At 31.9% G+C, this 26,966-nt stretch overlaps 1 protein-coding gene across 1 annotated transcript in view; it reads right to left on the bottom strand.

The window, feature by feature from the left end:
• LOC145330737 (uncharacterized) overlaps nucleotides 1-26,966 on the bottom strand; it is a 32,870-nt gene that overhangs the window by 4,607 nt on the left and 1,297 nt on the right. Inside the window, exons 2-33 of the mRNA XM_080175402.1 lie at nucleotides 24,411-24,676; nucleotides 23,981-24,041; nucleotides 23,191-23,337; nucleotides 22,037-22,071; nucleotides 19,504-19,611; nucleotides 18,801-18,945; nucleotides 17,500-17,652; nucleotides 16,543-16,652; nucleotides 15,975-16,057; nucleotides 15,051-15,507; nucleotides 14,485-14,581; nucleotides 14,157-14,261; nucleotides 13,595-13,699; nucleotides 12,634-13,249; nucleotides 12,048-12,129; nucleotides 11,635-11,871; nucleotides 10,830-11,063; nucleotides 10,429-10,530; nucleotides 9,805-9,862; nucleotides 8,260-8,351; nucleotides 7,691-7,752; nucleotides 7,299-7,452; nucleotides 6,469-6,703; nucleotides 5,946-6,053; nucleotides 5,368-5,463; nucleotides 4,598-4,717; nucleotides 4,065-4,174; nucleotides 3,306-3,401; nucleotides 2,567-2,660; nucleotides 2,072-2,172; nucleotides 1,475-1,526; nucleotides 891-964 (exon numbers count right to left, since the gene is read on the bottom strand). Of these exons, the coding sequence (XP_080031528.1) occupies nucleotides 891-964; nucleotides 1,475-1,526; nucleotides 2,072-2,172; nucleotides 2,567-2,660; nucleotides 3,306-3,401; nucleotides 4,065-4,174; nucleotides 4,598-4,717; nucleotides 5,368-5,463; nucleotides 5,946-6,053; nucleotides 6,469-6,703; nucleotides 7,299-7,452; nucleotides 7,691-7,752; nucleotides 8,260-8,351; nucleotides 9,805-9,862; nucleotides 10,429-10,530; nucleotides 10,830-11,063; nucleotides 11,635-11,871; nucleotides 12,048-12,129; nucleotides 12,634-13,249; nucleotides 13,595-13,699; nucleotides 14,157-14,261; nucleotides 14,485-14,581; nucleotides 15,051-15,507; nucleotides 15,975-16,057; nucleotides 16,543-16,652; nucleotides 17,500-17,652; nucleotides 18,801-18,945; nucleotides 19,504-19,611; nucleotides 22,037-22,071; nucleotides 23,191-23,337; nucleotides 23,981-24,041; nucleotides 24,411-24,673 (4,592 nt within the window). The 5' untranslated portion in view covers nucleotides 24,674-24,676. The remainder of the gene's footprint in view (nucleotides 1-890; nucleotides 965-1,474; nucleotides 1,527-2,071; nucleotides 2,173-2,566; nucleotides 2,661-3,305; nucleotides 3,402-4,064; nucleotides 4,175-4,597; nucleotides 4,718-5,367; nucleotides 5,464-5,945; nucleotides 6,054-6,468; nucleotides 6,704-7,298; nucleotides 7,453-7,690; nucleotides 7,753-8,259; nucleotides 8,352-9,804; nucleotides 9,863-10,428; nucleotides 10,531-10,829; nucleotides 11,064-11,634; nucleotides 11,872-12,047; nucleotides 12,130-12,633; nucleotides 13,250-13,594; nucleotides 13,700-14,156; nucleotides 14,262-14,484; nucleotides 14,582-15,050; nucleotides 15,508-15,974; nucleotides 16,058-16,542; nucleotides 16,653-17,499; nucleotides 17,653-18,800; nucleotides 18,946-19,503; nucleotides 19,612-22,036; nucleotides 22,072-23,190; nucleotides 23,338-23,980; nucleotides 24,042-24,410; nucleotides 24,677-26,966) is intronic.

Below are 26,966 nucleotides of genomic sequence, written 5' to 3'. Positions count from 1 at the left end.
AAAAGGCAGTCTGGCCGTCATGGTTATTTTGTTTAAAAGACGGGAAATTTAATTTTGATATATATAACTGAAAAATTTTGAAAATCGGACTATAAACACTGAAGATATGGAGAAAAATGTTAAATATATAAAAAAATAGCCTAAAACCTGCTAAAAAGGCAGTCTGGCCGTCATGGTTGTTTTATTTAAATGACGAAAAATTAAATTTTGATATCTATAACTGAAAAAATTTTGAAAATCGGACCATAAAAACTGAAGATATGGAGAAAAATGTGAAAAATATAAAAATAGCCTAAAATCTGCTGAAAAGGCAGTCTGGCCTTCATGGTTGTTCCTTTAAACGACGGGAAATTTAATTTTGATATCTGTAACTGAAAAAATTTTGAAAATCGGACCATAAACACTGAAGATATGGAGAAAAATGTGAAAAATATAAAAATAGCCTAAAACCTGCTAAAAATCGGTCCGAACGCCAAAGATGTTTTATAGTCAATTGTGCTCCTTAATGATGGGAATGTTGTCAAAAAAATTCAGCATTCTATCTTTTATAGGAGCTGAGTTACGGACTGACGGACTGACTGACGGACGGACGGACGGACAAAGTGAATTATAGAGTAGCTTCGTTACTAAAAACTACGTTTTTCGATTTTCTGAGAAAACCAAAAAAATATGAGAAAAAAAGTACTTTATCTAAGCTAAAAAGTGCATAATATTTTATTCAGATATTTTATAGTAACTTTAGAAATAAATGATATAACAATCTAATTGTTTATCATGGAGAAAAAAAAATCAACTTTAATTAATCGACAATTGTTATTAGCTATCAAAAGTAATTAAAATAACTATTGATTTGTCTTCAGTTGTTAAACAAATGTGAACCAATTTTTCACCTTTGGTATCTTTGCACTTCTTTTTCTAGAGCTCTAATCTGCACTTCATGTCCACCACATCCATAGTTATCATACTAAAATATAAATTATAGTAATAAAGGCCTGGTAAAATTAAGATGGTTATTTTTAAATTTAACTAAGACCCAAGCCCCCCCCCCCCTTCTCAGTTGTCTACCCTCTTGCACACATTCATGGGAATGTATTAACGATCACGACCCCATGACACGAACCCTTAAGACATACATTAGTAGGTAGTCATTATAAAAAGTCACACACCCCTTGACACCTTGTTTGACCCATTTAGTATGAAGTGGGGGGTGACACATAGAAAGAAAAATGGTGGTGAAAAATCACCTCCATGACAGTAAAATTACACCCCTCCTGTTGTCCGTATTTTTGCGCACCATTTATTCTATCCAAAGAAATTTTCTTATGTTTCTGTTTATTTTGTTTATGAAATTAAGTGTAAAAAGGTAATTTTCAACAAACAAAAACATAGGACAATTTATCTGCTGCAATCCATTTTTGAATTGACTGAGAATTTAAATTATACAGTAGCAGGGCTACTGTATTGGCTTGAATACCTGCTTTCCACTCATTAAGGGTATCTGAGACCTAACAATCTTGTTGGATATTCTGAAAAAAAAATCAATGATTGATATTTATATAGTTATCGTTTCGATTTATTTTTCTGATCACAGTTACTTATTGTATATAAAGATATCGCTAACCACTGTCCTGATCGAAATCTTAATTTACCGGTATTAGGTTATTTTCTGTTATCTCCCTCCCCCTTTGATTAAAGGCCCCTAGATCCAGGGCGGAAAGCGATTAAGTAGACTATACGTGGATATCATGACAGGGGAAAAGTTATTGTCAATTTAGATTGCTAACATGGACATTATTTATTGGCCAGTTCACTTTATTAGAGTACATATAATCTGGTATAAGATCCAAGTAAAAATCCATTATTAATACAGACTATTTCTAGAATAATTTCTCTACAGGGACGTACAAGCTTTTTATTTTGAGGGGAATAGAATAAGGGTTTTCAAAGGTTTGAGAGGGGAATAATTCAATGTAATTTGAATAATTTTTGAGGGGGGTAAAATGAGTTAATTTAAAGGTTAAAGTAAACATTCATTTGACGTCTCTGATCATCTACTAAAAGAAAATCTGACCTTGTTTCAGATTCTGAGAGTTTCATAATTTTGACTCGCTTCTCCATTTCCTCCAACTTCTTATACAGAACCTTGTTTTCCTTCTTCGCTCTGTTTAGCTCCTAGTAAAAAATAAAAGTTAAAGAATAAAACATTGGAAAAATATTCAATCCTTATCGAGATGTCTGTCAGTTTTTTTTTGTATGTGTGTTTGTACCGAAGGATCTCGATAACAACTAAACCAATATGATTCTTCTTTACTATGTATCTTCTCATAGGTCCCCTAATTACATTTTTATTGACAAAATATTTTTCTTCTTTACTATGTATCTTCTCATAGGCCCTCTAATTACATTTTTATTGTCAAAATATTTTATCACTTAAAAGGTAGAAATATATTTTTTCCATATTTTTGTCCTGGCAGACAATCTAACTGTATTAGTATATATTCTAATTGACCAGCAACTAAAACTTCTCTAAACTTAAACTGCCGAGCCCTGCCCAAAACTATCAAACCTTTGTTATTTTTTCAGGTTTATCTTTCCCTTCATTCTCCAAGGTAGAAAGTTTATCTTCAACACATAGTCTAATTCTTTCTGATTCTTGTAACCTTTTAAAACAAACAGGGTTGTAATATATAATGATACTAACGGTTACTTCCCTATCCTCTAGGGCAGTGTGTTGTAGTTTAGGAAAATAGTCTAAAACTATACCAAGATAAGAAGAGCAATAGACAATAATTTTTCGCGGATAGTAAAACGAAAAATAATAAGATTAATTCTAGTTTTGTTTTAACTCTGGACAGAAGGCCCAGGTCAACATAACCGGTTCTTATCCAGCTCTTATAGATCGGTTTTGAAGCCGTACTGGAAAAAGCTTTCTAATTTATCAGGGAGGTAACTTTACAAAATGTCTCAAAAATCATCCATGTGACGTCATAAAATGATGGATTATCCATCACATGCTTATGGATTTTCTTTCTCACTTCTCCTCTAACCTCCCTATTTTTTATGACGTCACATGACTGAATTTTTAAACACTTTGTAAAGTTGACCAGGAAGGCAGTTGATCTCTGGAGAGAGCTGGTTACTGTCAAAATAAGGACAGTTTTGTCCAAAAGTAACAAAGTTTTAAAACATGAAAAATATGAAAAAAGAAACTTGGCCTGGTAAAAGGTTGTAATATAAAGTTAATAGTGAGTGAGCAAATACCCTAAATATGCAGAAGTTGCGGTACTAAAAAAATATTGACATACCTCTTAGTCAGTGATCTGATTCTTTCATTGTAGAAATCATTGGACTCCGCTCCTCCTCCCCCAGTCCCCTCCTCCTCCATCTTCTCTGTTAACAACCTGAATAATTTTTTTTGATCTACTGCAGTTCACGGTAAAATATAGCTGGTAAGGAATATTTCTAAAAATCTATGAATTTTAAAGGCTGCTAGCTGCCAAACGGCTGAAAGTACAGATCATGCCCGTTCACTGTTTTAAGCGGCATAAGAAGGCCTACAAATAATCTGGAATAGCCATAAATCAATAATGCATAATTATTTCACAGTGCAGAGAAATGCGTGAAAAGACCTATTTTACGCGTTTTTTCTTCAGTGAAGCTTTCCCTGTGCATCATTGGATCTTGGCTATTCCAGATTATTTGTAGGCCTTCTTATGCCGCTTAAAATGCTGTGCGGGTATGATCTGTACGTTCAGCCGTTTGGCATCTAGCAGCCTTTAAAATTCATAGATTTTTAGAAATATTCCTTACCAGCAATATTTTACCGTGAACTACAGTAAATCCGTTTTTTATTATATTTGGTTCAATGGGCGTGTTGTATCGTCCCTTCTAATAGGTACTTGAGAACCTACATACATACGGGATAGACAAACATCCTGTCAATTAAAAGACCATCAATACATTGCGATAAACAAATCTAACATTTTTAACATCTTTAGTTACAAGCGAGTCATCAACCCCCCCCCCCCCCTTCCCAACAGACAGCTAGCGGACGCGTAGGTTACCTGAGCCTGAGTTCCAGCTCCTCATTCTGGCGCTTTATACTCTCCAGCTTCTTGGTGGACACCTCTAGCTGGTCATTCTTGGCGGTCATACGGTCTGTCAGGTCTTGAATCTAAACAAATTTTGAAGCAATAATCAATTATTTTCTCCTTGTTTGTGTATTTGTATTTGCTGTTTTTGGTTATAAATTGTTAGGCTCTTGGTGTGTTGTGCAGTGGCGTGCACAGAGTTATTTTCCGGTCTAAATTTCTTTATATTTGTTTTTTATTGATATATATATATATATGCAAATAAAAATCTATAATTTCCAATTGCAATTTATCTCAGCTGCTATTTCAAATAGCTGGCTTCAGTGCCCTAATATGAAAAAGCATAATTTAATCTGCAGGTATATCAGTAATGCTATGTCTGCCTTAAAAAAATTTAATTCTTTGTTTTATATAATGAAATTTCTTATTGAAAAAACTAGTTCCACTCTGTTACTCTATTTGTCTGTCTGTATTGCCTGGTACTTTGATTTATCTTATATGTGTACCTGTCTGCCCAAGTCTCTATTTTCTTTCTTGCTGAGATCTAAACTATTTTGTAGATAGGTCAGGTTCTCTTTCAGCTTCTCATAATGCATTGCTTCCAACTTATCCTCTTCGGCATTTATCTAAAATTTCAAGGAACATGTCTGTTAGATCATTTCTAAGTCACAATTTTTAAGATAAAGCTTTTCTTGGGCAAATTGTATCGTGTAAAAATATTTTCCTAGTATAGCGTGAAGTACATGACAAAGACTTTAATATGTCAACTATGAATAGTTGGATTCCTTAGAATAAAGTTAGCTTTCTAGAAGTTACATATATGTATACTCGAAAAAAATCATCGCATGTATATATGTATGTATCCTTATACTAAAGTAACAGGATGTTTGTCTGTCTGTGTGTCTGTCTGTGTGTACCGAAGGATCTCGCTAACCGCTGAACCGATCGGGTTCTCCTTAACAGGGTAGCTTCTCATAAGTCCCGGGAAGGTTTATAACTATTTTGGGGGAGGGTACCACCACCCTCCCAAGAGAAATGACAAAAAAATCGAATTTTTTTGAAATTTAGAGGAGACTTCAACGTCAAATAAGGTGGTATCGTACATAAAAAAATAACTTTAACAAACAAAAACATTTAAAGTGCCACTAGAGGCCTCTAGGGGCGTAGCCGCTAGTGAATAAAAAATAAACAAAGGTGTCCGTCTAATTTATGGACCATCTAATTATAATGTGTCTATTCAGATATATTTTCATCACATACATAAAACTATTAATACCTGAGTTGTCTGAATATTCTGTCTTGTTCCAGAACCTTCCCTGATACTCTGTAATCTGGCAGCTTGACTTTGCATCTCTGTCATATTCTCTAACATCTAAATATATTGTTCTTGTTAAAAAAATATTGATTATAAATTTCTTCTTTGGACTACATATATGTGTTCCTATCTCTTCAGAGCTCATAAATAACTGGACTAATTTGTGTTTACTGTTTAGGTTATTTTAGGGGAAAACTATGGATGAAACAGGACAATTTTGAATTAATATTGCTACAATTTTATTATGATTTTACGTGAGGTTTGACTTACTCGTATCTAAACAGAAACCCTTTATTTTGAAATAACTTTTAAATAAGTAAGAAGGGAGGGGGGAGTGGATAAAACAGTTTTTTAAAAAAAATATTTAAGATGATGTTAGGTTAAGTTATATTGGGTACTGGGTTTCCCAGCAGATTTGGTGCTCCGCAGGGATTAGGCATGGGGGCAAAATACCTCACCCTTTTTTCGAATTTGTTTTGAAATAAGGATGACGGGGGGGGGGGTAGAAAGCAACATAATATTTTTTGGAAGTAATTCACCTTGTCTAGATTGTGTTTATAATTAGCAGCTAGTTCTTCTGTGCTGGTCAGCTTAACCTTTATTGCCTTCACCTCTTGATGAGCGGAGTCTTTTTGACCAGTTAATTCCTAAATTTGTACTTGAAAATATTTTTTATAAAACAAAATTACTCAAATGTACTCTATAATTTACTTTGCCTGTCAGTACATCTTCAACGCTGTAAATGTAAATTTCTCAGCTTTCATTTAAGATATACTGCAGATTTTTTTTGTGGTGATATCCCATCAATTAATAGTATCCAGTTACAATTTCCTTATTCCGTCGATTTGTTGGTCATGCTATAAAAGATTTACGTTTGTCAATCTATGATTTTTTTATGGATAAGATCAACCTCGTTTAAAAAAAGAATTTATTTAAATGGATAACAATGTTCGTAAAGTTGTTAAATAACAGATATATTCTGCAAAAAAATGATGTTTAGCATATTTTTAAAGGTCAATCATTGAATGAGGATTCATCTAACAAATAAGTAAAATGAATTACCTTCAATTGAAGTTGAATATTCTGCAACTCTGATTTAAATATTTGGATACTCTCTTCCCTATCAGCTAAAATTTCATCTGATGCAAGAATCTTGTTCTCCAACTTTTTAAGTTGTAGCTCAGCCATGTTTATTTGTTGCAGGAGTTGTGTCTTGTCAGTTTCCAGGTCGGTGATACATCTACGCTGGTTTTCATTTTCTGTCTTCAGTTTCTCTATCTGTCGTATTAGTCGACTTCTAAACATATCAATTACTATTACGACAACTAGCAGCTACTCCCCTGAGACACTTTTCAATTTAAATTTTTTATAAAAAAGAAAAAAATATTTTAGGGTTATTTATTATTTTCTTTTGATGGTGGTGATATTCTCTCTTAAAATAACTACAAACCTTTCCAGTACCATATATGAGAAACTACATAGTAAAGGAGAACGATATCGGTTCAGCGGTTAGCGATATCTTTCAGTAAATACAGACAGACACACATACACATCAACAGTTTTATATAAGGATAAATAAATGACCTTAACAATAAATGACAATAAATGGATTGTTGGCTCAAAAACAATAGGTAATTTCATTGAATTTTGATTGGTTGGTTCCAAACTAGTAGTGTTTTGACGTCTAATCCTTTAGATTTTATAAACAGAAGGGATAATTTTGTTTGTCATCACGGATAATTATATGTTTATAAATAAATTGTCTATCGTTCCAGATGTAAATTATTTTAAAACCCTTGAACAATGTGAAATTTCTCTAAGGAATATTACGTTTGTAACAAAACCATTGCCCCATTGTATGTAACCGTCCTTGTTAACCTATAATACTATACCTGTCTGCATTATATGATCTGGACAGGCCTGAGCTGTCTTGCATCCCTCTCAAGTTTTCCATTTCCTGTTGAATTAGCTCCAACTTGGACTCCAGTTCCTCCTTGTTCTTTTCTGTGTTCTGTAACCGACTTTTAAGATCTCCAAAGTGTTTTTCTATAAAAAAAAAACATTACATGTAATTATTAAAAAATAGGCTCGTTTTACTAGAATAAATCACATAAATTCATTTAAAGAATGATGTACATCATTTTTGACATGGCGAATAAAAACGAAAAATCTTCTACCAGAAATACCATTTTAAGTTGGACAGTATCATTTCATATAAGATTTAATCTAGGGTAATTACATAAAGATCGTAATTTGGGAAGTGGGTTAACAATTCAAAATTTACCTTTTGCTATTAGTTCAGATTCCAGGTTGAGTATCACACTTTCCAGACTTCTCTCCCGAGATCTAAAATCAAGAAAATTAGGTTCTCTCCAGTGAAATCATTTTTGAAATTAATTAGGGAAGGGTATTTTCATTAGATGACTAACTCCTGATGGGGGGGGGGGGGAGGGCTATCTTGGACCTAATACAGCCTAAACTAACCTGATGTGAAGTAAAAAACAAACACACGCAATACTAACCCCCCTCAACCCCCCCCCCCCCCCTATAATCAATTTATTACAAAATATGTGTTTTTGTGCTTGAATTGAATAAATTTATAATTATAATTAGTCCTTTAAATATGGATGTCATCTGTAGACAATAGACATATGAAATTTAATATAAGTGATCAGAGCTTATGTGATTCAGGCTACTTTGTCTGGTATTGCCTTTGATATAAATCATTAATTCTTTTGAAAATAATATTATGTCTAAAATAAAATGTTAATTGAATAACATATTTTTTTATTATACAAAATTTATGACAAAAGCTTAATACTGTTATTTTTTTTAATCAGTTAATAATGATACCTTGAATCTTCTAAGCTTCGCTCCACAGAATCCAGCCTCATTCTTGTTATTTCTCTCTCCTCTTCTAGCAAACACTTTCCAGTCTTTACCTCCTAGTAATTACTAGCATTGAAATCATAAATTTTATTGGTGCTTTCCACAAAATACGTTTTAAACACTGATGAACTCCCCCCCCCCCCACAAAAAAACAACTATATTTTAAGAATATATTTAAATTAAAGTGGGAAAGGGTGTTGTTTGTTTGTTTCCTATTTCTAACCCCTAGGGTGAACCTATACATGCAATGCCCTAACCCTAGCTTGGGGCTACCTCTTTGTGCATAATAAGCAGGGAGTAAGGGAGGGGACAATGGATCGAATATTCAATTTCTAGGAGTCTTAGACTTTGGGGACTGGCTTAAAGGGAACATGCAAGAATTTAGCAGTTTCTAACCAATCTTGGGGACCAATTATGAATGACGTCACGCAAAATCATGCATAAGCTCGCGGCAAACTAGCGCGTCAACAAAAAGATAAACAATAACAAGCAGACAGAATATTTTAATTTTGAAAATTATTTTGTAAATTGAATCATTACATTTTTTATATCTAATTCTTGTTTAATGTTAATTCATTCCGATTAGTTCGTTGTAGAAAGAAATTATATTAAGATTATTAGTTATTATGAGCAAAGCCTTCCTATAATTAGGTCCCGCACATTTGTACGTCCGTAACGATTAGCTCTTTTCGTTACTTTAGACATGTTAGATGTTTCTTATTGATTTAATGTAAAGGCAAAAGTTTTTTGTCTTTAGCTTAATATTTCTGTAATTAATGATCCGATTAATTTCAAAATTTTAGGGAAAATTCACGAAGTCCTGAGTTGTTCAAGATTTGTTTATCATTAAAATCTCGAGATGGTGTTATTTTATTTTTCTGTCCTGGATGCTAGGAGCGCATCTACCAGTTATCCTAAGATATGTTACTTAAACCTTAAGATCTTTAAAATTAAGATGTACTTATGTTCTCAACTATTTTATTTATGTAGTATGAAATTTTGACGCAAGGTATCTCATTTTTATTTCGTTAAATGAAATAACTCGAGTTAAAAGTTCTGTAGGAAGGTAATTGTTTTAGTAAGTTTTGTAATATAATTATTTAAAGGCTTTTTCATGTCTAAGCTTTTTAATAAATACAATAAAAAAATTTGGGTAAAAGAAGTTGTAAAAGTAAAATGGTCTGTTTCCTTAATTTTCCGAAGTTTAAATAATAACAATTATGGAAATGAATTGTAAACAAGGGTTTTGATCTCTAGAATTAAAGGCTTGTGGTATAGCATCAGTTTAAGGATGGTGCATTTCGAATTAAAAACAATTCAAAAAGTCAAAAATTTCCACTAAAGGTTGCTATATTGCAAATACTTGTTTTATCTGGAAATATCTGGGTTTTCAACCTTAAAGGGTCACAACTATAAAATTGAATTAACTGCCCATTGTCCCCTCCCTTACTCCCTGATAATAAGGCTTTTTAGGGATAACGTTTAAAAAAGTAATTATGATTTTATTACCTGTTCCAACTTTTTATTCTCATAGACAAGTTCAGCATGTTTGGCGTTCATTCCCTCACTAAAAAAATATAAATATTTGCATGCATACATTTTTCAATATTAGAGGATTTAGAAGGCTTAATCAATTCACAGTTCTCATTAACCTGCAAAGATTACTAGGGCATGTTATAAGAATGGAATATATTTATTATCAACATAATATTTTCTGAATATTAATTTCTGAATTTTTATTTCCCTGACTTTTAAATGACTTGTAGCTACGCCTCTGAGCTCCAACAATACTTCTCACAACAATTATCTTTTTTTTAACGGACAAACAAAAGTTTATTTTGTCATAAATTTATATTTCACAGGGATAAAATATAAATAGTTACTAATAGCATCCTTTATAGACAGCTTTCCTTGGGTAATGAAATTATAAGATAAGAACCAGTTTTGATAGCCCTAATTGGCCTCAGGACCTGGCTAACAAAACTGGTATTAATTTTAAGATTTTTTATATTCTTATTAGTAGAAAAACAACTGTAATACGATGCCATGCATGATTTTTCAGTTTGGCTGAAAACCAGTTCAAATTCTGTAGATATTAATCGGTTTTAAAGCCAAACTGGACAAAAATATTACCTCAAAGATTTATCCTCTGATTTATCATTCTTATATCTGTCTAACTCAAGCTTCAGCTCTATCACTTGCTTCTCCAACTTTTCTATTTCATTCATCCGAGCACTAAAACAAGGTGTAAAATATTAAACTGGTATAGTAATTTAGCTACAAGATCTTGTCCGTACGTTTGAAATTTCTGCCCAATCTAATAATTGATAATAATTTTAGATTTCGAAGATTGTTGAGTTTTACATAGGGTTTACTTTTAGGGAAATGGTGTAAACTTTTCAGAAAAGCTTTGACAATATCTTTTGAAGGTTTTACTAACCTCCCCCGTCCTTTCCTTGGTGATGCAACTAGTTTAATATCATGGTATAAAATAAGGTTTTTATGCTTTACATCTCTTTAGAATATATGATTACCTATAATCCTGATTTGCAATAACCAAGTCCTCTTTAATTACAGTAAGCTCTGAGATAGCCTGCTTCTCTTTCACACTCACAGCCTCCAGCTTAGACTCCAGGCTTTCAACCTTTCTATCCTTGTCTAGGGCAGCTTGATGGTTCATTTTCTCGGCTTCAAGAAGGCTGTTATGTAAATGTTCAATGTCACTTCTATACTTATCTTTCTCTTCCTCTAATTCTTCGATTCTTTTCCTGAAATATATTTAATGAGAGGATACACCCCTAGAGGCCTTTTAAAGGCATTCAAGGTGTGGGTTGGTTGGGATTAATTGCAATTTTTTGGGCAACATCCCTTCAGAGATTGGTGGTAGACTCCCCCAAAATAATTCTAAACCTTCCCAGGACCTATGAGAAGCTACATTGTAAAGGAGAACCATATAGATCCCTCGTTACAGACAGACAGACAAACACTGAGAAATCCTTTTATAGAAAAATTAACAATTCTATCAACTAATATTAATCAAAACTTGCAGCAAATACAACCAAATGACATGAAGCTAGTCCTTGTTTGTGCAACTAAGCATTTAATAAAACACACCATTTCCAATTTTTAAGAATACATAGAATTAGTAGGCAAATTTTAGTCTCTTTTTAAAATCCGTACGCCCGTCCGTCCGTAAGGGATAGCTTTTTTCGTTAATTTAGGCATGTTAGAATTGTCCTATCGATTCAGTGCTTCGCTTTTATGGATGCTGTCATCCTTGTTATGATGGGATTTGGGCTCATACTGTAACCAAACAACTGGAATAAAGATATTTTATACCTTGAATATTGAAGCTCTAACTTAAGTTTTTCAACATGATTCTTATATTCAGAAAGTTGTTCAAGGAAGACGCAAATCTTTAGATTCATCTCGTTATTTATCTCCTTAAGCTGACTTATTTCATCATTTAGATTCTCTTTGTCAACTTCAAATTTCTTTGTGATGTCGTGCAGTTCATCTTCTAAGCAAGTTATTCTTGATTTGGCATGGTTGAGTTCAGTTTTACTTCTTTCAACTGATTTTATAGTTTTTTTTAATTATAAAAAAACAGCAAAAATAATATGAAACCCCATAGCAGTTTTAGGCATCTAGCTGTAATAAGAATGGAATTAGATATAAGGGTACCGCTCCCCTTCTAATCTTTTATATATAAATTAACCCTTGTTTTATGAATTTAAAAAAAAACAATTCCTTCATAGTAATGTTCAGTTTCTTCAGTCTTCAATTGTTTCTTCAAATTTTCCAGCTGATTTCTCAAATCTTCTAACTCTTCCTCTGAAAATATTTATATTTTTTTTTGACCATAAGAGCTAAAGAAGCAGGATTCTATAAGTTCTTCTGTCTAACTATATGTCCTTTAAGATCTCATGAGCTACATTATCTATCATCACAGGTTTTAGAATTTTTTTTTGTATCCAGGGCATGTTTTGAGCTATTTGGCAATCAGCAGTACACGAACATTAGAAAATATTAAAAAACAAAAATATTTTTAGAAAATCAAAAGTTTTGAATACTTGTCCACCACCCCATCCCCCTCCCTCTAAAATGAAGGGATGTAGCCCTTCGGGCCTAGGTTGCAAAGTAAAAACCTAAAACTATTACAAAGTAATTATGCACAGAAATAAAACAGTAACATGAACATCTTATGAAATAGTAAATATAATATCAAAAATATTACCATCCACTAATCTGTGGACTAGTTCTTCCTTCTCAAGTGACTTATTATGATTTATTGGTTTTTCGCACGGACGTACTCTACAAACAAGAATAAAACCCAACCTGAAAGAATGTTATCAGAAGTTGGCACAGAAATATTTGCTTTCTCAAGCATATCCAACGCTTCTCCATATCTTGTGTTTAGATTATTGATAATATGATTACAGAACTCTATTTCATCCTTTAGACCTTTCTTTTCTGTTTCATATTTATCCACAACTCCTCGCAAATCATTTTCTTTTTCCATTAATAGTTGTGTTCGTATCAAATCAGATTCTTTCTTGAATAAATCTTTGATAGATTCATTTTCATTTGTCAACATTTTAATCTGCTTGTCAAGATCTTTTTCATTGTCTTTTAAAGTAGCTAGGTCGTCATTTACTTTGTTTACTTCATTTCTCAGATTAAAACAATCAGATTTAAGATTATCATTTAGCTTTGTTAAATTTTTAGTTTGCTCCTCTTTATCATTCAATCTATCCTCTAGCTCAAGATTAGCAGCAATCAATTCATCCATAGAATTTTTGTTTGCTTCATAAGATTTTCTATCAGATTCAAGTTCTCTGATAATTCTCTTACAATCATTGATTTCTTTATCTCTAGCAGAAAGTTTGTCTTGATATTCAGAATTTTTCTCCTGTAGTTCATTTGATAACTCTTGTAGATCTTTTCTTTGAGACTAAAATAAATAGAAAGGATTTATTGGAGCATAGCTCCAAGGTTCTAGGGATGGTTTAAAATTATTTTTGAGGTGGTACCATCGCCCTCCTTAGAAAAAAAGCTGACCCAACCCCACGGTTTTTTTTGTTTTCCTTTTTGAAAAATAAAATTTAATGCTGTAAACGCTAATTTTTTGTGTCTATTGTTCTCAAAGTAAAACATAAAAGGTAGCTTTTAATGATAAGACTAAAGGATTAGGGGGATGTAATAATCATGTCATTGATGGGAATATTCGTAAACATTAACAAAAGTTTGTCAGACTCACAAACAGACAAAATACTTATTTAAAATTTTGTTAGATTACCTCTAATTTATCCATAAGTTGGAAAGCTTTGTCTTCAGCTAGGTCAACCTTTTGCTGGAGGCTTTCACACAGGCTCTCACTTCTAGCTTTCTCTAGACGGGTTTCCTTAAATAGAACAAAATTTAGATATATGACATACTGGGGAGGTTAAAAATAGTAACTAAATATAAAAAACTAGTGTTGGCATAATGCCTTGACCCATAATCTCATTACTATGAATTATTGTATCTCAATAAAGTTGGGTGTCTCAATAAAGTTAGGTGTCTTCCGTGCCTGTAAGTTGAAGGCACTAATGAAAATATTTATTGTTTCTAGCTTAAATCCTATTTACTACTGGATGAAGAATATACGTGGATATTATGACAGAGGAAAAATATTAATTTAAGTTGCTAACATGTATCATTTATTGGTCAGATCGTTCATTATGATAGCAGTGGATGTTTTTTTTAGGCCGACCACAAGGTTTACTTTATTAGAGTAAATGACAATCTGTTGTTATAATGAAACCATTTATGCTGCAGGGCCTAGTTAAAGAAAAGCAGCGCTTCATAATTATGCTCACCTTAAGGTTAATCTCTAGACTAGCAACAAGTTCTGTTTTATCCCTCAGCTCCCATTGTAAAGATTTTATATCATTCTCAAAATTTATCATCGTAGACTCGTATTCCTAAAGACAAATTTTGTATCACTAATAATTTAGTAAACAAGAAAAATTAACTTTTTCTTACTTAAGATGTATGCAAAGTCATGGGACTATAAAATATTCTTGTTAAAATTCCTAAAATCAATCTCTCACTTATTTCATTCTTATGCCCCTTTTTGTATACCATCATAGAAAAAGGCATATTTATTTAGCCACACCAATGAATTAAGTAAACCTATGTTTTTACCTGAAGTTCTTGTTTTAAATCAGCTATTGTGATTTCAGAATTCGCTAAATCAGACTTTAGTTTCGACTCAGTAATATCTCTGTTAATTATTTCTTGCCTAAAAGAAAAAGAAATACATATTTTTTAATTATTTTGTCCCTTATTTAAATAAAAAAAATTGTAAATTTCCCAAACACCTGCAAGGAGTAAACCTGCGGTGGCCTCATCCTGACTAGTATCCGAAATAATCAAACCAAAGTAATAAAGATCCATAAAGGTCCTGTCTCTACATCCCTATAATATTCTAATATTCAAACTAAAAAAAACATATGAGGATATCGCAAAGGATAATGCTAACTGCTTAACCAATATGATATTCCTTTACAGTTGAGCTTCCTACAGGTCATGGGGAGGTTTTTAATTATTTTGTTGGATGATAACTCCTTAAAAATCACTCATAAAAAAAATAGCATCCCCCTTTGGAAATTAATTTAAAGATTGAAAGAGAAGTTTTGGGGGGCCGGGAACCGTCATATACCCCAAGAGACCTCTGAGGGCTTAGCAATGAATAAAAACTAAATACTTACTTGTATTCTATCTCAGTATTCTCAATAATCTTTGTATTCTTACTCTCAATCATTTCTTCATGGCAAATATTCTTAAATTCATACGTCAAAGAATCTGAATCTGTAGACGACACCAGACTTTCTTTCAACGCATGCACTTGTTCCTCCAGTCTTCTGTTTTCCTTCTCTAGATATTCTAACTTTGTACTCTTGTCCAATGATTCATTTTCTATGGAGCTGACCATTGCATTCAATGAAATAATTTGCTTGTGGAGTAATTCTGTTTTTCTTTCAAACTTTTCTGCCTTGTAATCGCTTTCTTTAAGCTGTTTATCAAGACGTTCACTTTCCTCTTGTAGACTGAAGTTTGTGTGTTTTAGATCATCTTTCTGTCGGGTTAATTCTTTATGTCTGTGCCTACAATATTCAAGTTTATTTTCAGTATTTTTGGTAGAGTTCTTAACACAATATTGACAGTCTTATGTTGATACAATAATAGCATTAAGAAACAAAACTGGACTCTTACTCGGTGAAATAAGGGACAATATCTTATCAACACGATCTCACATTAATAGGATTAAATTTTTTTTTGATCATCTATTTATCCTCATTAGTTTGTTCAGATTATCAGCGTTCAAACATTACAACAACTTATTTTAAACTACAGATGAGGGAATATTCATCGACCTATCATCCAGTGTCTAACCCCAAAAATCTCTGGTTCTTGCTACAAAATATAAAATGTCTTAAAACTCTTTTTATTTTGTTACTTAATCGTCCTTGTAAAATTGCATGAAGTATGAAAAATCTTTATTAATCTTCAAACATGCAATGTGAAATATCAAATTTAGAAATAGATTTTGAAAAATTTTCTTTTTTTAAATGCTTTATTAGGGAACTCTAAACTTTGTCTGTTATACTATGGATGTATCTGATCGCATTAACATTCAGATAAACTTGATTTCCTTAAATGTTGAAGATCCGAATCAAGATTATCTTTTTCTTTTCTCACCATTTGTAAGTCAAACCTAAAAAAGATATCATATATTTTGATAAGAGAATTTCAGAATATATTTCAATTGCTTTCTATCCCTTCCCTAGCTATTATTATTGTTGGGTGGGTGAAGGGATCGAATCTCAGCCCATAATTCATATATTAAACTGAAAGGTTTTAAATGTTTCAATGGAATATAATCATCTTTTTCATGTTTTATAAAATGATTGACTATTTTTTATCTCATCCCATGAAGATGATTAAAGTCCCTCAACAGATTATGACATCATACGATAAAATAACCAATGAGAGGCCAGTATACACTGTAATTAACTAATGGTAAAACTTATGTTGACCTCTCATTCGTTATCTCATCTTATGACAACATAAGCTGTTGAGGGAATTTAATCATCTTCCATCCAATTCGAAAATCGACCCACCCTAACATTGTTTAACATTTTCAAATATTTAGTGTGAAGAAGGTGTTGCTCTAACCATTACTAAGTTTCTGACAGTTACCTGGTCTTAGCCAAATCAGTTTCCAAATCCATAGTAGTTGACTTCCACTTTGACTCACTTCGTTTCACAGTTTCAAGTTTACTCTTCAGGTAATCCATCGTTATCTGCACCTGGGGACACAAAAATCATTTTAGATCAAGACTAAAATACCAAATCACTAATTTATATGCAACAAATTAAATTTTAGACCTATACTGCTAAGTGAAAATTTACATTAATTAGGTTTTATTGGTTTGCAGTTAACGGATTTTCACCAAAAAAATCCAACCTAGTCGTGTTGTTAGGTAGGCAAACTTAGAATCAGTCAATAAGGATAAATTTATTTTGAGTTAATGAATATTAGTACTAACATTTGAAGGGTTAGAAAAAAATGTAATATTTATATTTGTAATTTGGCCATGATCCCAAAGTTCTTTACAAACAATATAAAGATAAATCATAAAAGTGTAAAAATATCAAAGTCAATTAATAAGTTTTTGAGAATTTTTTTTTGGAAAGGACAATGTTTTTGAAGAAATATTTTCTTTTTTTTATTTACCTTGTCGTCTATTGAATCATGGCATAATAAACGGAAATTCCAAAAGATAGTATCAAAATAAAATGCAATTTTTTAACATAGGATCTGAGAAAAATGCAATAATGGGCTTTTGAATTGCAATAATAATATTTAACAAACAAGTATAGTAATATACTTTACTTTTTTTTTTGCAAAATTCATAATAACAAAATTCATTTGAGAGTTTAAGTATTCCAATGTAAATGAGCTGTTATATAAATATAATGTAGATAGTTTCGCCCTTAAAAAAATTAATTAAAAAACAAAGTTTTTGAAGAAAGAAGAATCTATTTTGACGTTTATCGTAGGTTAATGTAGGTGTTTTTCAGAGATCCCAATATAACCTGGGTATTACAGGTCAACTGGGTACTTCATGAAAATGCGCAGCTTATAACTCTTACCTGGTCATTATGTTGATTTGCCAGGTTGCCAGTGCTGGAATACTTCCTAGCATCTGCCAGGTTCCAGGTAAGGCCAGAAAACCTGACTTCCTTGGATAATTTCTCTGATGGTCCGACATCTTTAGATGTTATGTTGTCGTTTACAGTCAATACCTAAATTTCAAATATTCTATTTCAATCAATCTTTAAGCTTAAACACGTAACTATAATTCGTCTACTTTATAGTACAGGGTGTCCCTCGTAAACTGTTTTTTTTAAACGCTTAATGTACTACCTCGTAGATTTTTTCCTGTTTATTTTGTGGATTTTTTCATCATTATCCCATAAAATGGTTAGTAGTAGGCTGCCAAAAACTTTTTATTTTACTAAGATAGCTCAAATATTAAGAGTAATAGGCGTTCAAAAAAAACAGTTTACGAGTGACACCCTGTATATACTTTTCTATGTTTCTATTTGTAATTGAATATATACATTTTGAAAGATTGACTTAAGCAGAGTATTTGACCATAATTTATTAAATCTAAGACATTAATACAGCAGGGGGAATTGTGCAGGATTACTTTATGACATTAAAAGTTTAGACATGGACCTCGTAATTAATTTTATTTGAAGATATGGAAAGCCTTTATTGGTCTAGCAATTAGCGAGATCTTTTGGTATATACAAACTCAATTCCTGCTGTTAATTCTATACAAGAACTAAGTGGCGAATCCATTAAACAATATAAAGTATGAAGTTTGTATTAAGTACTAATGGTTTATTTTACTGCATTAGTTCAATCATTGTCTGCCTGACAGCTCAGTTCATACACAAGTAAAAGAACAGAATTTTAAATCCGTCAAAATTGCACTTTGCGCTCTAAGCCGTTATATAATTATAAACGCGGGGGATAATATAAAACTGTTGTTAATAGTTCCATTCTTGAACACTTTATTTGTAGATAAATTGAAAATAAGGGGATTTTGGTACCTAGTAGCCTCGTAGTGTTAGGGAACTGAAGGTAAAGTTCAAGCAGGTATTGACCCAGCAAGAATTAGGCATAGGAAAAATTCCTTTGCAAAGCCCAATCTGTCCCACTTTTGAGCAAGACGATTCCCTTTTCACCCATCTCTTTTGAAGAGATTTTCTTCCTTCCTTCCCTTTTTCTTTTCCCTTTCTATGACGTCATATAGGAATCGTCTTGCTCAAAAGTGGGACAGATTAGGCTTCGTCATTCCTTTTCCCTACTATCTTTTACTTATTTAAAAAAAAATTTGGATGGGGGTATCAGGTTTTTTTTTATGTCATCAACCTTTTCTAACCTGTCCGATGCTTCTGTCAAGTTCGTCAACTCCCGGTGACATCTTGTTATTCGCTGCCCCCTGGTGGGAGGATATCTGTCCCACGGGTAGTTGTCTAAACGCTGTCAAGGTCTGTTTGGAGATTTCATCAAATTCTTGTCTTAATCTACAAAAAAATATCTTATTTTGTATTTTCTTTAACAAGACACGCTCAAAATCAATGATGTTCAACTTTTAAATTTAGGTAGATTGAAAGTAATTTTATCGCCGTTGCACCGTTATTTGGCGTTGCTTACAGCGATAAAGAAATCTGAAAAGGTAAGTTGTGCATAATTTGATGATGTAGAGCCATCAACAATAAATTGACTGGACAAATTGATTTTAGAGTTGATATGCTTTTTAAACTAACATAAACTTTTCTGGAATCACCAAGCAAGGTTTGAAATGGATAGAAAGGTTCTAACATGCATAGATTAAAGATAAGAGATTCCAGTCCGACCATAATTGTAAAAAAACACTGCGCGTTTTAAAATAGCAGGTTTTATACGGATATAGATTGTTAGAATACTTGCAGCTACAATTTAATAAAATGGAATCAGGTACGACTGCCAGTGACCAACAATATAGAGTAAAGGCCGCTGATAAATGGCAACTGCATATTTTATCAATTGGCGGCTTCGGATACCCTTATAAATATAAAATATTATGCCATTGTTATCTGTACCTGTCTAGATCTTTGTAGCTGGTAGTTTTTAGCTGACAATATTCAGATCTTAATTTCTTCATATTTTCATGGATTTTCTTCACATTGTCCAACTCCAACAATTCACTCCTAAAGCAAATCTATTTATAGCAAAACAAAAACAGTTTTATTAAAAAATTAAACTTAATTATAATCTACTTATGCATAAACGTCAAGGGGGATGGGGTAAAGGGGTGTTTATTTACCTCCCTAAAATTTTAAAATCCATAATTTTACCTTAAAACATTTTTGGAAAAATATATTAGATTACCCCTTTCTCAAACCTTTTATGTCCTTCATATTAACCTCCTCTCCTCAACAAAAAAGCTTGAACGTCCTTTATTTCAGATGAAAAAAAGAATAAAATACATTGATATTTAATTTAGGTATAAAAATAAGAAATCATTTAAAACAAATTTAAAGGTTTGATTTGAACTTCATATGGACGATGATTTCCTTAATTCTTGTTTAATCGACATATGTCAGCAAAAACAATCTTTATTTGATTTCAAACTTATAAACTTCTTTATTTCTAAAATGCATAAATTTTATGCAAACATTTTAATATATATTTTGTGTCTATATTCATAAGTTATCTCGGTCAAACAGACTGACTTAATTATAAAGTAGCTTAGTTTAATAGTATTTCAGTGAAATGATAAATCTTTTATGTTGCAGTATAATTAAATTGATAATAAAAAATTCTATTCAATCAAGTGTAAAATATAAAATATAAATAAATAAGGTGACCTACTTTTAGATACTTTACTATCAAAAAAGTGGATTTTTTCTCTTGCGTTTTTACATAGAGCTTGGTCATTTATTTTCTTATAAATAAATCATAGATTTAATAACGATTCTTTTTCACAAGGCTAACCTAATCACATTATTCCAAAAAAAATCCTGTTCTTAGTCTCATTTTTTTAGATTTAGGACAATAGGTTTTAATAAATTTACATTTTTACTATATATTTATTTCTTAAAAATCATGCACACTATTTTATTTATGTAAATTTAGTTTATTGTTAAGGAGAACCATATCGGTGCACTGGTCTTGCCTTTGACTACTAGATGCATATAAAGGACACTATCCTAAACGTTTTTAAAGCATCGCTTTTCTACATGTAGGGTCGTACCGTCCGTCGGTAATAGATTATTAATTTAGGCATACTATCATTTTCAAAATTAGCATGAAGATTCCTGTAATTGTAGGCATAAATTAGAAAGCGTAGTAACTCTCTAATCATTGTAAGAAAGTCATCTATAATCCAGAATGTCAAAATTAAGTATGTTCATTGTACATCCCCATTGAGGATTCACAAAAACTACTCATTCTGTAGATTGCAATATTAATTGAAACATTTCGTCATTCAACTTTATAAACCAACCAAGCAAAATTCAATAAAGTAGTAGAGTTAAAGAATTAGAAACAACATTATAAAACTTTGGCGACTAAATAACAGCCCAATGTCCCCTCCGTTCCTGCAATTTTTATTGGTTGGACTTTTCTTTTATGGATGTTGTCATCCTTGTTTGTAATGGCACTGCACCTCAAACTTTAAATTACTTTTTTACTTAAATATAGTTTTTGTTGTAAAAAAAATATTAAAGTTTTTGTATAATCATAATATAGTATCGTTTATAGTGTCATAAAGTAAAGTCTGAAACTTTTAGAAGTACAGCTACTCTTAATTAAACATTTGTATGTTAAAATAAGATATTTTAAAAGATAACAATATGCCCATATAAATGCATTTCAAGTCGCATTTAAGCCCCAAGAAAATAAACTTTTTACATTTTTATAAATCAATTAATCCATATATGGATATCTCTATTTTCAAAAGAAATTCAAAGCATACAAACGGGTTTAGGTTTGAGGCTTATTTGCAACTGAAGGGCGGCTGCCGAGCCTTGATTTCAACACTCATATACGCAAAAACTTGAATTAATTAAAAGTCAGAAAGTTCCAACTTATATAAATGAATTACTCGATTTAAAAAAAGGGATTCTTATATGTAAATTGTTCAAATCTATGTCTACATTTAATCTGTAATTTGATAAAGTGATGCAATTATAAAAGTTAGTTAGGTTTCCCTACCTGCTATACTTGTTTGGTAGATTTTAATATCTGTTAAGATATGGGTACACCCAGGGATTTTAAGGGATAAGACAATGGACAATAATTTTTGTACACCTCCAATTATGCAAAAATGATATCCACTTTTGTAGATCAAACTATTGGTCGAAAAGTTTTGACTCTAAAGGTTTCTTCCAACAATTCAAAATCTAACAAAAGTACCAAAGATTTCAGACTGGCGAATGATGAAATGTGTTTTTAAAACTTTATTCTACTGACCCCTACCTCCCTGAGTCACACATAACTATATAATACATTTATAAGCGCATCCACTATTTTTTTTCTTTCCTGTAAAGTGCAAAATATTCAATGCAAATATAAAAAATAACACATGCAAAAAATGGAGATAAAAACAACAAAAATCATGCTTTACTTTACCTTGTTTTATACCCATTTAATTCTACGTTTTCTTTCTGAAAAAAATATATACATATTACATATAGTACTTATATATGAGAAACAGGATCTGTGTCTCATAGGTCTTGGCAAGGTTTATAGGTATTTTGGGGGGGAGGGTACCATAACCCTTCCAAAAGAAACCAACCATATTAAAAATGCCCCCTTCAAAAGAGTTTTACTTTTCTTTTTAGAAATTGATTTACAAGTGAAGGAAGAGCCATTTTCCCCCTCCACCTTACTTGTTCTAGAGGCCTCGAGGGGCGAATCCGCTAAATATGTATAGTTACAATGTTTTAAAGAAAATATTGATATTTTTAAGTTTAACTCTGTTACCATCTAGAAAAATCTAGAATTTTAAATAATAATCCTTTAAATATCACATACAAAATACATAATATATATACGTCATTTTACTAATAAAAATCTTTCAAATATTTTCTCGTATTCATTCGAATCCGGTGGATAGGAACCGGTTCTCATCCATACGAAAAAACTATGTCTAGCATCGTATTATATCCAGTTTTCTACGACGATAGAAATGTACAATCATAAGATTAAAACTAGTTTTTTTAGCCGGTGCCTTCGGCACCACGGGGCTAAAAAAACTAGTTTTAATCTTATAATTGTACATTCTATATCCGCGGAAAGCCGTTTATAATACGATACGAGAAATAACTATTCTCGTATCATTCGAATCCGGTGGATGAGAACCGGTTCTCATCCATACGAAAAAACTATGTCTAGCATCGTATTATATCCAGCTTTCTACAAATATAAAAATGTACAATCATAAGATTAAAACTAGTTTTTTTAGCCCCGCGGAAAGCTGTTTATAATTCGATGCGAGAAATAACTATTATAGAAAATATCGGACGTTCTCCTCTTAGAAGGGGGGGGGGGGAGTACTCAAATTTTCAAAATTGAAAAAAAAATTCTAAGAGGATATTACCAAATATCGTTCCAATTTAACTTTCTGTTAAAGATTAAAGATTTGCTAAGCTGTTAAGATTATACCAATTATTACAGGAATCTTCATAAAATAAAATAACATGTTAAAATATACATTAAGAGCAATTCGTTACCCACAAGGTCATACCCAATTTATAGAAAAGCCTTGCCTAAACAAAATATACCTTTAACACCGAATTACTTTTTCTCTCTTGTTCTAGATCAGATTGAAGCTCAGCTATGACTTTAGCATCCTCCCGAGATTTCCGTTTCAAAGCATCAAGTTCGCCCCTGCTTTCTAGTGCCTCTCTCCTATACTTCATAACTTTGTCCTAAAGCATTAAAAGTTTTATAAAAAGCATAAAAAGATAATTTGAACAACTTTGTATAGTTTTTATCAAATCTTAAATAAAAGTAGCAAGGAAACTTATAGTGCCTAACAAAAATGACTTTATACAATCAAATGACCAATGATAGGCCAGTATACATTGTAATTGACCAATGCAATGGTAGAATGTGTACTGGCTTATCATTGGTAATTTGTATTGTAAGACGTTATTTTTTATTAGGTGCTATAAGCTGCTTCAAAGTAGCATGATATGTGTGTGTTTGACTATCACTATTTTTTAGTATTGAGAAGGACCTAACCGCTGAACCGATATGGATCTCTTTTACAGTGAAGTTCTGTGTGAGGAGAGTGAACCACCACACTCCAAAGAAATCGCCCCTGTGTAAAATGACCTTCTCCTTAAAAGTAATTTTAGTTATACCTTTTTAAGAGAGTGAACTGCCACGAGAAGAGAAAATAACAAAACACAACCCAAAGGCTCAAATTTGTAAATGAAATAACCTAAACCTATTCCTAAGATGTATGTGATGCTTTCCTGAAATGAGCTAAATCAAGTGAGATCTTAACGGACAAAAAAAAACTTACTAGGTACTTTATAAAATAGGATACGCATTAAGTAGAAAAACCTTTAGTCTGTCAGTGAGGTTTACTTGTCTTCTTTGAGATTCTTGCATTTCTACTTTCAGTCTAAAACAAAATTAATTTATCATTCAGGTAATATTTTATCAAATACAAAGCTGGCTTGTTAGATTTTCAGCAATACCCCACCCTTAATTCACAGATAATTCTAACAGGAATGGAAATAGAATATGTGCATATTATGACAGGGGAATTGGTCAATGCGTTCCTTTATGGTATGGGGAGAGGAGGTATCGTTATTTTAGCCAGCAGCGAGAAACACTTTTTAAAGTAAGAGAGAATGTCTCACAATAGCCACGTACTCTATATCCATTGTACAAGGATTTTAACAAACAAATCTAAGTGAAATCTTCCTTCAATTAAATTTTTTAACTTTTTCCTTTATAGCTACTTCCCATGCATCCTATGTTCCCTTACCTGTGTTCAATTTGTTTGTCCTTTGGGAGCTGCATCCAATCTTCATCACCGTTACTGGTAGCAGCCTCTATATCAACCTTCAACAGCTTGCGATGACTAGTCAACTCATCACAATTATTATCATTGCGATAATGTTTCCCCGACTGTGGCCTGCTTGTTACCATGGGAAATTTCCTATGGCTGTCCAGGATGGTTGGCTGACCGGCCTTGGTAAACCTTGGACCCATGGTGACCGCTGGCGGCCGGCTGTCTGACACCTCCATTACCTGAATAAAGGGGTTGTTCTATTCATCAATATATTTTACTATGAAAGTATTAGAAAAATGGCTTCACTTACCATTTCATTTATCTGTATTTTGGATATTTAGGTTGGGTAGAGTTTAAGAGAGCCCTGTAAGGTTTTTTTCTTGGTTGGGTAGGTTGACTGGTGATTAATTTAAGTCATTCTTACCTTGTAATTGTTTTATAAAAAAAGAACAAAAAAACAACATAAAAAGTATAATTTAAAGTAATAAAAATTAAAATAGACAATGATTATAACAGCATTGTCTGACATACATTCATGCCAAACAATGAAAGCCATAAAAACATTTATCAAGCATGAATTAGAGAGTGTGCATTAAATTCCGCATATATACAAATTAACTAGAACAGCCAATCAGATTAGAAACACAAACATACTCTCAGTGGTTTCAAACATATCGCAAATAATATTTTGATGCTTGTTTTAGGTTGGATTTGGTGAAGCAAAAATAAGAAATGTAACGAAGGAATAGAACCCTATAGGGTTAAAGACCCATAAATTGAAAAGAAACGTTTTATTGTGGTCCAAAATTAGGTTTGTGTGAAATATCTTTAATTTTTTACTATGAAACACTTTTTCTAATACACGGAAATCAATACACACCGAATTAGAGTGCACGAATAAAAAGGGGAATTTTAAAAATAAGAAAATAACATAAAAAAATTATTCTATTAAAACAAAGTCTGTGCAGGCAAACAATATATAATGATAAAATATAAAAAAATGAAATTTTATGTTCTGTAGCGAAACAAATCTTAATTTGTAATGTTAGTCTGTCCATTAGAAGGAATGATGTTTAAGATTCATCAAAATAAATTTGAAGTGACGATAAATTAGTTTAAACCTCAAATTAATGGTGGAAAAGATTGGGCACTTAAAGTTTTGTAAAACTATATTAGTATTTATTTAAAGTTTTGAGCCAACCAATGAAATATACTTTATATAAATCTTGTAATGTAATTTCTCATATTCATTCGAATCTGGTGGATACGAACCGGTTCTCATCCATACGAAAAAACTATGTCTAGCATCGTATTATATCCAGCTTTCTACGAATATAGAAATGTACAATCATAAGATTAAAACCAGTTTTTTAGCCCGTGCCTTCGGCATCCTTGGGCTAAAAATCTGGTTTTAATCTTATAATTGTAAATTCTTTATCCGCGGAAAGACGTTTATAATACGATGAAATAAATAACTATTACTGTGCAATGTATTTTCTCTCTCTGCTACATGGTTTAAGAGTAAATTGGTAATAAATAAAAAAAGAAAAATTGGGTATAGTCCCTTTAGTAACATCGCACCTTATGGGGCGATTTTTCGTATTTTCACAGTAGCTTTTCTCCTATGTCTAGCCCCTGCGGGAGGCTCTAACCCTGCGGGGCCAATTACCTAACCCTGTGGGGCAATCACCTAACCAAATATAACCTAACCTAACCTAAAATAACTTATAAAAAGTAATTTTAAAAATACGACGAATCGCCCCTTATGGGGCGATGTTACGAAAGGGACTATTCCCGAAAAATTTATTAGATTTCATTTTTACTAACATTAGAGTAGGTTTTAGATTGCTAAATTTGTAGTACAAATGAGTAATAGGCCTAATAGGCTCCGTTTCCTTTCTACCAAATTGTTCTTGTAATTATATTTAAAGTTAGTAAAATCTAGGGAAATAAACAAAGATTCAGGAACTGATATTGGATATTTTTTACCAAAGAGTGTTATTGGCTGTATTTGAATAATAATAATTGGGCCTAGAAGTGGATTGTATTTTGTTTAAGTGACAATCAGTTGATTCCTTTGAATTTATAATCTATAATGCAAAATGTGATTTATTATATTTTGAGGGCGTTGCCAAACTTCTCCTTAAGGCGAATACCTAAGAGGCAAGGGACTATGCCATTTGTATTTATAAAAGAGGAAAGAAGAATAGCCAATCAAGTAAAAAGAAATTAAGTCATGCCCCCACACTGAACAATAAAAATTGTTGTATTTGAATAATAATAATAAACTTTTCACACTTTCATATTTAGGTCTAGGTTATGCTTTCAGTACATGGAAGGCTAGGTAGTATTTTCTGTCCCTCTTTTAAAAGCTGGTAGCATTTTTTTAACGTGCAATTTTTAAGGATTTATTCCTATACTTTTTTAATAACGACCATCAGTATTTCCAATTATATTTCCAAGTACTTCCATTACATACTATGTTTTTTAATTCGATAATATAGGCTTTAGAAAAGACTATGTTTTAAA

The sequence above is a fragment of the Acartia tonsa genome, chromosome 10, assembly GCF_053477335.1.
Source record: "Acartia tonsa isolate MP-2025a chromosome 10, ASM5347733v1, whole genome shotgun sequence".
In the NCBI taxonomy this organism is placed as follows: domain Eukaryota; kingdom Metazoa; phylum Arthropoda; class Copepoda; order Calanoida; family Acartiidae; genus Acartia; species Acartia tonsa.
This window is presented reverse-complemented; position numbering and strand designations above follow the sequence as displayed.